We start from the raw sequence: 11,607 nt of genomic DNA on the forward strand, positions 1-11,607 counted from the left end.
ACAAACACCGCTTCTGGGAAGGCTGCACATCAGACCATCATAAGAACATCAGAAACTACAAAACATCTGCTCACCACCAGATGGCACATTACACCCAGCATAGAATATATACCAAGTGTAGTTTTTTTTTCTTTTTTTTCCACACCGGAGCTGATTTCTAGAGATGTGCAGTTCTGATCATCTCCACTCTTCTCTAAAGGCTTTCCGCTAGATGTTGAAGTGTGGCTGTGTGGATTTGTGTTCATTCAGATATTCAGGGAGATCAGACACTGATGTTTGGGATGTTGAGGAGACTCCAGTTCATTGCAGTGGTGTTTAGTGGAGTTGAGTCGAAATCAGGGCTCGGTGCAGGACACACGAGTCTTTCAGCTCCGACCTGAACCTCCACACCATGTATGTATGGAGCTGCTTTGCAATCCACAGATTTAAAAAATATTCTAAACAACTGTGTGCTTCGAAATTTGTTTGTTGTAGAACCGCCTCCGAGCGGTGCATAAACTCACGGCCGTATAGCGTAGATTCTGGTAGTTATTGCTGGGTAAAGTTTATACACAATTTTTTTGTCATTCAGAGTTCTTTGTAGTTCAGGAACACATTCACATAAAAAAAAAAAACAGCAGCATTTACATCCATAGGTTTTATTCGAACGGTAATGAAAAATCTTTGGGAAAAAATAAACATGTTCCTTACACTTGATCATTAATGTGACCCGTAATCGAAATAAACTCGACTTCAGCCGATGAAATGATAATTCAGAGAACACACCGATGCACAGTTCCTGCGTTTTAATTCGACAGCAACGTCACAACTCAAGACCGAAGTCATCCACGACATCAAGATGTGCTTTAAAACAAGCAGAGTCTCACGTTCCTGTCACTAAACATCACACTCGTCACACCTTCTCGATCACACTCAACACCGTGCTAGATTAAATAAGACGAAAAAGAAAAAAAAGACGCTTCTTTTTAAATCCGCTGTGAGATATAAATCGCAGCTTTACAGCCGACTTGGATCAGAGTCTTCAGAACCGGATATCCAGGAACCTGGAGGAAAAAAAAAACACACACACAACAAACAGAATGAAATTATTCTCATTATTATTTTTTTACAAAGAAGGAATATTCTACTCATGATGATGAGAGACAGACGTCAACCTCGGGTTAAAATCGTCTCTCACCTTCATCCCCAGAGCTTCTCAATACCAGTCTGAAGGAAGGATTGGAAATAAACATGAAATAATCTATAGCACCTTTACCCCAAGCAGTCGGGCCAACAGAAACCTTCTTATTTCCAGCTCCGAGGGTCTTAATTCATCCACATTAGTTTCTTCTATTAGCTTTTTATCGTTTGTGAACAAGGTCACAACTTCAGACACATTAAGGCTGCTTTAAAAACTATTTATCATGTTTTTTTTTTTTGGATTATTTACAATCACACTAGAAACCTTTCAAGACATTTAACAAAATAATATTCGGACTTTTACCGTTCAAGATGAGTTACGTATTTGGGCATGTTCTTGTACTGAGCTAAAAAGTGTTAATACTCAGCAGTCCACATGCTCATGTTACATATTCCATATTCCTGGATTGGATTCTGTGGTGAATCGCACTGGTGAAAAAGGACTAAAGGTGAACACGCCACATTTCCTTAATAAATAATTAATTAATTAATAAATAGTTCTATTGTTGTTAAGCCAATCTAAAAAAAATTACTTTTTAAGCAATAATGTAAGAGAAAACTCTGTAAAGGAATGAATGAATGAATGAATGAATAAATAACACAGGGATTGAGAAGAGAAAGCGACAACTTTGTTTTGCTGTAGCATGACTCACCGACTCGGCGTCGTGTTCCAGCCCAGTGTCGTGATGCTCTAGTTCATCATCACGAAACTCTTTAATGAGCTGATGGAGTCAAACACACACACACACACACACACACACACACACACAGAGGAAATAAATGATCAATTTTCATGAAAAATCTGTCCCTAACGAGTACATGTCAGAGGTGACTGTGGTAATGATTAAAAACTCCCTGAGATGTCATGTGGAAGAAACCTTAAGAGGAACCAGACTCACAAGGAGCCCACCCTCATCTTGGTGACACCTGATAAGGTCTGAGATTTGTCTCACACCTGTAATAACTCCTCGTATCTCTCGGGATCCTTCTCCATTAGTGTGCGGATTTGGTTGTTGTAGTGTTCAGAGATGCTCTCCTCCACCGCCACAGTGCAGGCCATGGCTCCCTCTTTCCCCAGAAGTGCAGTAGATGCTCCTTTACACACACACACACACACACACACACACACACACACACACACACACACACACAAACACACACACACACACTGTTTCAATCCACAACTTCAGTATAACTTCATTGAACTGTATAGATTCATAATCATTAAAAAGGCAAAAACAAACCTACCAAGTAAAAATCCTGCAACGTTCCACAGAGGCAGCATGAGTGTCGGTCGCACTCGGTTCTCCCCCAAGATCTCATTAAACGTCTGCAAATGCATCTTTTCTTGGTCCCACATGTGCTGCCAATGACAGAGTTTGGTCTCAGTGAACGTTAAAAACAAACATTCTGAATGCTGTTTCTGAGTCTCTTGCCTTCGCTGCACGGTGGAACGTTCAAGAAAGGTGCTCCAAATTCTGCTGTGCACGAACACATAAATGATTTAATACCTGGATAAGGGGACCTGTCTGAGTTCTTCCCAAAACAGCCATCTGTCCGGCGTAGATGCGATTGGCCCCGTATTCTCCTGCATGGTCCACACGTAGCATGCTGTCCAGTAAGGCTTTCTCCTCTTTGTCCCGAGGAGGAGGAAGAGTAGTGTACTTTCTGCATAACAGGGAGCTGTTTACTGGAATAAAGGATGGAGACTGGTGCCATGTTCCTGCAGAGGTCAAGTCCATCATATGACAAACACATAAAGGACAGAAACTCTCTGGAATAGTGTTATGATGTTTGTTATGATTGTTTAAATATATTGTTATGATGTTTAACAGTGTTATGATGTTTGTTATGATCATATACATATATTGTAATGATGTTTAATAGTGTTATGATGTTTGTTATGATTATATGCATATATTATGTTTAATAGTGTTATGATGTTTGTTATGATTGTATACATATATTGTTATGATGTTTAACAGTGTTATGATGTTTGTTATGATTGTTTAAATATATTGTTATGATGTTTAATAGTGTTATGATGTTTGTTATGATCATATACATATATAGTAATGATGTTTAATAGTGTTATGATGTTTGTTATGATCATATACATATATAGTAATGATGTTTAATAGTGTTATGATGTTTGTTATGATCATATACATATATTGTTATGATGTTTAATAGTGTTATGATGTTTGTTATTATTGTATACATATATTGGTATGATGTTTAATAGTCTTATGATATTTGTTATGAGTGTATACATATATTGTTATGATGTTTAATAGTGTTATGTTTAATAAAGATAATAAAAAGGTTATTTATGTTTATTAGCCTGACACAGTATTAATTATTGTACTAGTTTGGTGTATAAACAGTCATTAATGTGTACAGTTGAAGTACAAACACACTGACAGTTACCTCGGTTAATGACAGCAAGAACATTTCCTCCGTTTAACGGATAAACAACACGGCCCAAAACGTAATTCGTGGCTCTCTGCATAATTACTAGACGGTGACAATCTAGATTACTAGACAAAATACTAAAAGAAAATAAAACCTAAGCTCCGTTATGCAAAGGTTGCGTTGGAAGTATTTGTCGCTTTTTAGATGACGCAATCACTGCGCGTCATCACAAAAAGAGGCGCTTTCTTGTTATTCCGCCCGTTCTCTGGCTAATCCGTGTTTCACATTTTATATGCATTTATTACCATTTGCGAAACGTCACCATCACCTAGATTCCCTTTGTTTAACATTGGAATGTTTTGTTATTTATTATACAATCTATTTTTTGTGTTTTATCCAAGAGTAAAAATAGTTTCAGTCTCGATAGGTGGCAGCATTGAGCTACAGGTTTGAGACAGACAGACAGACAGCTAGACGGACAGATAGACAGACAGACAGATAGATAGATAGATAGATAGATAGATAGATAGATAGATAGATAGATAGATAGATAGACAGACAGACAGACAGGTATAAAATAGATAGATAGATAGATAGATAGATAGATAGATAGATAGATAGATAGATAGATAGATAGACAGACAGACAGACAGACAGACAGACAGACAGACAGACAGATAGATAGATAGATAGATAGATAGATAGATAGATAGATAGATAGATAGATAGATAGATAGATGACAAAGGGATCTATCCCTACCTGCATCCATACATACACTGTTTTCATATTTAAATAAAGACAGATGTATACTCCTTGACCAACTTTCTGAAAAATCTGAAATATTCCTGCCAGCATTTAGGTCAGAAATTGAGGCTAAACAGAGAGAATAGAGTCCCTTCAGTCCCTAATCGCTGTCACGTGTGTCCGAGCAAAGACGATTTCTGCACACATCATGCCGGCAGTGTAATGTACACTAACAGCACAATGAGCCCGAGGAACAGGGCAAAGAATAATAAAAAAGAAAAAAAAATCATGTTATTTTAAAGTAATGTGGCATTTATTACTCAGCTCTGTCTACCCTGTTGCACCATAAGATCAATGTTGACTAGATGTTACTTGGTCGTAGTAGTTACTATGGTATTACTTGGTAGTGTAACGTCACTATGAGTATCAGGGATTTTAAACACTGTGTACATTTACACACTTCTTTACACACTCCTACGTTGTTAGTTCACACTGTAGGTGTGCAGGTATTTTTCCATGGACAGAGTTAGTTATTTGTGCTCGAGCTGTGGAACTGCGTCACTGTGTGAAGACAGTGTTCTGTTGGTTGATGGCCTTTTTTGGTTGGTAAAAATATTTGAAAAGCATGTAATTTTATTAAAAAATTGAGTTTAATACAGAACCGAGGTGTATTAGAAAAGACTATGAAGAAGTGGGGAGTGTGTGTGAGTATTTGTGTAACCAGTATCCTTTGTTTCCTGCTCTTCCCGCTCGTTGTGAGACAGAAAGTGTGGACTTGGCATTCGGAAGTGAAGCGTAACTGTTCTCTGTTTTTAGCGTAACCAGTGAGTGTTAGCGGCCGTGTTTAATTGTTACGTTGTTTTCCATAAAACATCTATGAGAATTCTGCGACGTCGCCTTCGCTTCCCGTCAGCCTCTACAGCTGAGTGGTGAATTTGTGGCTGAAACAAGAATGCATGACATTTAACAAATCATTCTGTCAGTGTCATAATGTAAGGGTAGACAATAATCCTGCTGGGTCTGATTAATACTATTTTAAATTCTGATCTGAGGCTACAGCGGGCACCGGTTCAGCCAAGATTGGAAAACATCTCCTGGTCCTTCTCTGATCTGTTTAGATTTGGAAAGTCTGTGCCCACTGTAGTCTCAGATGAAGCCTCAGTTCTCACCTGACAGCAGTGAAACCTGCTGTGAACTGTGATGCTCCTAATTCAGGTCTAATGTGAATTGTGATGCCCCTGGTTCAGGTCTGATGGGGACTATGATGCCCCTGGTTCAGGTCTGATGTGGACTACGATGCCCCTGGCTCAGGTCTCATGTGGATGTGATGCCCCTGGTTCAAGTCTGATGTGGACTGTGATGCCCCTGGTTCAGGTCTCATGTGGATGTGATACCCCGGTTCAAGTCTGATGTGGACTGTGATGCCCCTGGTTCAGGTCTCATGTGGATGTGATACCCCTGGTTCAAGTCTGATGTGGACTGTGATGCCCCTGGTTCAGGTCTGATGTGGATGTGATGCCCCTGGTTCAGGTCTGATGTGACCTATGATGCCCCTGGTTCAGGTCTGATGTGGACTATGATGCCCCTGGTTCAAGTCTGATGTGGACTATGATGCCCCTGGTTCAGGTCTGATGTGGACTATGATGCCCCTGGTTTAGGTCTCATGTGGATGTGATGCCCCTGGTTCAAGTCTGATGTGGACTACTGTATGATGCCCCTGGTTCAGGTCTGATGTGGCCTATGATGCCCCTGGTTCAGGTCTGGTGGAGACTATGATGCCCCTGGTTCAGGTCTGATGTGGACTATGATGCCCCTGGTTCAAGTCTGATGTGGACTATGATGCCCCTGGTTCAAGTCTGATGTGGAATACTGTATGATGCCCCTGGTTCAGGTCTGATGTGGACTATGATGCCCCTAGTTCAAGTCTCATTTGGATGTGATGCCCCTGGTTCAGGTCTTACATAGATGTGATGCAAGGATAGAGTGATGCCTATATTTCTTTTGGTTACATGCCAAAATTATTTCCCCATTTTCTTTTATCTTATACATAAATGTTGTGAGAGTGTTTTTTGTTTCTTCATTCAAGACTGCTGGTTATCCAGCATTTGAAGAAAAACATCTATGTATTCCTCCATGTTTAAATTCTGATTGAAATAAATCATCTATTCACTCTCACACTTTCCTTCATGCTGTTTTACTGTCTCACATTTAAAAGCTCACTTGATATTCCACACTGTGTGCATTGTGGGCATCGTGATTCAGACAAATACCAGGTCGTATGAGTCCTTGCTGAAACACCAGGTTAAATATCCTATATATATGTACTTAAATTGAATTTCTTTTATTCTCTCTAACAGACCCAACCATTTGTCTCAGACTTTTAGTGGAAGCTGTGATGAATCTGTCTAGATCTGAGGAGCTGGACCTCTCATAACAACAAACTCGATTTTGACAGAATTAAAATAGGAAATGTCTTACTGTAATTAGCAGAATTGTTTTCTACACTTAGGTATTATTCTCCAAATAATAAAAAAAGTACAAATATAATTCCTGATAAGTACAAATAAAAAGCCTGATGTTCTACAAAGAACCCGAGGAGGAACCAAAAGATTAAGGATATACATTTCCTAACTAACATTATTACCTACATTAATATTAGCAAGCCACAAAGCTCGGCATTAATAAGCTCTGTAAGTTGTAGGTGTGTAAGTTTGGAGCGGAAGAACTCGAGGGTTTTGCACAGATCTGAGTATGACTAATAGCCACCTTTAATACCTTTAGGATGAACTGGGACTGGAGTCTCATCACTATCCCAATCTCAGAACACAACTTTCCACAGCCACACTGCAGCCTCTAGTGTTAAGAGAAGAGAAGAGTGGAGCTGGAGGTCCAGCGAGCTCATCTGATGGCCAGGGGTGCACATACTTCTAGCTATACAGTATATATTCAAGTGTCAGAAGCTTTTGTTCACAGTGATGCTGAGTGAGGAAGAATTCAATCATATGTCTTTACCAAAGATCTAGTTGAGTCTGTAGGCTATCACTGGAACATGGATTTTGTTTGTTTGTTGTGTTTTCTGGCTGTGACTGGTGGACGGAGACAATGTGTTCTTCAAATGTGATGTTTCATGGTTCGGGTCAGACAGCAAATATCTGTGGTGGAACTTTGACCGCGATCCCCAGGCTAATGTGAGTCAACATGTCTGCTGACTGCTGAGAGACGTAACATGGTGTGCCTTGACGTACACAGGCTTCGGCCTGTTCGCTTCCATATGTACAGTATTAGGAGTGTTATTTTTAACTAGTAGCCAAGTTTATGTGGTTGAAGAAAAAAAACTTGCACCTCAACTATGACTTGAAATCCAAAAGTCAGACCTGGATTTTGGCTTTATGATCCCTTTAAAATCCCTAACTAGGAATCCTGCAAACAAGAAAGCAGAGATATCCTGAAGACACCAGCTTCAGGTAGACTGCAGCAGAGAAAGCTTGTGTGATTATCACGCAAGCTTTTTGAGTTCACTTAAGTTCATAAGCTCACTCACTCAGTCATTTGCTCACTCACTCACTCACTCACTCACTCACTCACTCACTCACTCACTCGCTCACTCACTCTTTGCTCTCTATTGCCGTGAAAGAGTTTTTGTTTGCCAAAGGGTAAAGTAGATGTTTAGACAGTTTTAATGTGACGTGGTAAAGTAGATGTTTAGACAGTTTTAATGTGACGTGGTAAAGTAGATGTTTAGACAGTGTTAATGTGACGTGTCATCAGTGAGTCAATGTGTGTACGAAAGGATAGTTCAGAACGCTATATACAGTATATACTCTATATATACATGTGTGTGTGTTTATGTGTGTGTGTGTTAAGGTCTGGTGGTCATTTGGGTGCCTGAGAATCCACGTTGAGTAACAGAGTCACCAGTGTGTAGACGTGGTTGTGTATTTTGCAACAGACAACGATCAACAGAGGAGAAAAGACGTGATGAGGGTCTTTAAGGGTTATGCAGAAATACAGTATGTTGGTCTAGAACTTTCCGTTTAATTGCCTCAGCATGGTGCGTCCCCTGGACTTGTAGAAAACAACAACACCAAACGTCAAATTTGGATTTAAATACTCAACCACCCAACTCTTTTTATAGCCTGCTATATAAGACATAAGCCTGGGGTGACAGAGAGAGAGAGAGAGAAAAAGAGAGAGAGAGAGAGAGACAGCGAGGCAGACAGGGATACATTTTACTGGTCATGGCAGTGTGTTTATGCTGAAAAACAAACCCCAGCATGTCTCTCATTCAAAACAGCCTGGCCTCAGAGACACAGGGAATTCGGCATGCGTCTGGTGGAAGCGCGCAACCGCTCATCTGTCTCGGATGCCTTAACTCCGTCACTTTCCTCGTCTCATTTCCACCTACTGCTGTCTGAGGGACCCGTGCAACATTTTCACGTCAGGACATGTTTCATTTCCCAATCAGCCGAAAGACAAACAAACGGTAGTTTGCATAAGACGGAGAGAAATCCACGTCTCATACTGTAGGGTCTGGATTTTTGATTTGACACTCAACCTGTTATTTCGTTACGGATTCAGTGCAATTACAAAGCGAGGGATAAATCAGACCTGTGCGATTTAGTGTGAACAAATATTTCATCTAGAATCTAGACCTTTTCCTACAGATAAAAAAAATAAAAATCTTGCTTATAGCTTCACAATTAAACTTTAAAATTACAGTACAGTACAACCAACATTTATGCTAATCAGGCTAACAACAAAAGGAAGCTAGCAGCTAATCATGCTAAGAACCATTAGTCCCATTAGTGTTACGCTAATTGGTGTCTTTTTGCATGGCTGTTCTTTCATCTACACTAACATCTGCACCAATATGTAAACTTCTGCACTAATCCTGATCCTGGGGCAGTCGTGGCTCAACTGGTTAAGGCTCTGGGTTGTTGATCGGTGTTCAAGGCCCAGCACAGCCAAACTGCCACTGCTGGGCCCTTGAGCAAGGCCCTCAACCCTCCCTGCTCCGCTGTATCATAGCTGTCCCTGCACTCTGACCCCAACCTCCTTAGTTGGGGTATGTGAAGAAAAGAATTATACTGTGCTGTAATGTATATGTGGCGATAATAAAGGCTTCTATGCCCCGTTCTATTCTATTCTATCTTGGTATCCATCAAAAATAGAAAAGCAGCTCGGTCGGACCATCACAATCCAGAACTGAACAACTCCTGGGTATTAAAAGGGGAATAACTGAGTAATAAAACCGCAAAGTTTAATTCCAAAGCTTTTCTGACACAAAAAAAGCAACTGCCATGAATCACTGTGACTGCTAATTAAACCTTTCTTTGTTTTTAAACCTCACTATGTGAAAAATGCTATAAACCGAGTAAAGCCGGTACCACTAACCATTGATTACTCAAGAAAATAGAATTTAGCTTTGATTTGGTCTGTTAAATGGGCCGAGACATTTCTTTTTAAAATAGCGGATCGAACGTTTGCGCTAAGCAAGCTAACGAGCAATAAATAACACGCTAGTTACTTTTTTAGCATTGTTTTGGCTTTTTGTGGAAATATCTTGGTTAATTTTATGGATAGATGTTTTTAATGTATAAATGCTGTCATTTAACTGGTCACTGAAACGATTTCTTAGTATCTCTCAGTATCGGATTAACAACGAAGTAGGTGCGGTTCTACCGCGGTTCGCTGTTGGAAACATCGGATCGGCTCTTACTGCCGTCTGTAGAGTATTCTGTAAATCTTAATCCGAATCATTTTACTGGTTGGACCTATTGCGAGGTCCATAATCACCATAATTTATGAATTGACATGCACACTTCACCTTCTTCACACCATCTGATCAGTCCACCTCTGCTCTCGCTGCTCACTGTCCTGGTAAATCGTTCCTTACATACGAGTTTTATCTCCTACTTCCATTATGTGTTGGATTTTGTGGATCTCATAGTACAAGCATCACTCAAAACATTTGGATATAATAATATCACGCTTCTGAAGTACAATTCAAGGTACATTCCCGAATAATAATAATATTAGAGTGATGACAGCATTTTACCGAAAACCACCGACTAAAACAATTCCCATAAACTTCATGGTGTTGTTTAAATGTCATTCTTGTTCACCTCGAGCGGCCTCGAGGCACATCTGGATGGCAGCTGTGTCGCCTGCCATAAATAGACCCAGGATTTGACCAAGAAACAGAAATTTGGACTTCATTTGAACAGACACGTGACTAATAGGGGTCCTTTAATATACTTTTTATCCACGCTTGCTTTACCTTCATTCGGAGCACCGATGTAGTGAGATCGTGTAAAGCTTCAGAAACATCAGGTTCAGAGGATTATTTATAGTAGAAATAAAGAAATAAACAATCCAATCAGTCATGGGAAGTGAGAGAACATTTACTTTTTTTTTATTGTTGTTGTTTTTTCTGTCTCTAATAATGTTTCTTTAATCGTTGTTGTCCTCGATCGAGGAGCACTCATAAACATCTCCGCACTCCTACGTACACCTCAGTTCTGTATTTTTAGTCCAAAATACGGCCATAAAAATTAAGCCGTGTTTGTGCGGCTCGTGTCTGTACCGCGATTTATGTCACAGATGAATGGAAATACGTCACGGAGGAGCTTTGAGTAGGAGGCTTTCTCCGTTAGATTAGAGGAACGGCTCCAGAGAGCTGTCTGTGGCTCGGGCCTACGGATTTCCTTACACTTCTATTTTGGAGCCATTTTAGGGCCTGTTTTTAGTTATTAAAGAAACCACAGCATCGTACAAAGCATTGTGAAAGTAATTGGGAAACACTCGCTATGTGCCCCGCCTCACTTACAAGAATACCCAATACTTTTAATACCGTCAAAACACTTTAGGAACTTTAGGATATACAGAATGTTTTGTAAAAATTTGTGCAAAAAATATCAAATCTGGGATCAAATGCATGAAAAAAAAACATGCACAGAAATGCACCAAACTGAATTGTTCCATGGTTTTCCACCTCCATCCTACAGATTTTACTATGACGTTTCTGATGCGTGTAAAGTGCAGGACTGGCGGCGGGTTCTTTCAGACCGGACGATGATGTTACACCGAGATGTTTACAGTACCGCACGATGGTTTACACCCCAGATCACTAACCATCTCTGTTCCTGGACATCTACCACCTACACAACTCGGTTCCAACCCTCAGCCTTGACTTCTGTTCCAGATAATTAGATAAACCATCATCATGGGCGAAGCTAAACAGTAGCCTGACCCCAAAGTGAGCCTCA

General features: G+C 40.1%; 1 protein-coding gene across 1 annotated transcript; it reads right to left on the bottom strand.

The window, feature by feature from the left end:
* Positions 1-770: 770 nt before the first annotated feature.
* On the bottom strand, positions 771-3,828 carry coq7 (coenzyme Q7 homolog, ubiquinone (yeast)). Its single transcript, XM_027159889.2, has 6 exons — positions 3,610-3,828; positions 2,691-2,902; positions 2,428-2,542; positions 2,135-2,274; positions 1,833-1,901; positions 771-1,043 (listed from the first exon to the last, which is right to left on the bottom strand). The coding sequence occupies exons 1-6, from the start codon at positions 3,689-3,691 to the stop codon at positions 966-968; spliced, it is 696 nt and encodes a 231-aa protein (XP_027015690.1). The 5' UTR covers positions 3,692-3,828; the 3' UTR covers positions 771-965.
* Between the last annotated feature and the right edge of the window lie 7,779 nt (positions 3,829-11,607).

The sequence above is a fragment of the Tachysurus fulvidraco genome, chromosome 5 (genome assembly GCF_022655615.1).
Source record: "Tachysurus fulvidraco isolate hzauxx_2018 chromosome 5, HZAU_PFXX_2.0, whole genome shotgun sequence".
Taxonomy (NCBI): Eukaryota; Metazoa; Chordata; class Actinopteri; order Siluriformes; family Bagridae; genus Tachysurus; species Tachysurus fulvidraco.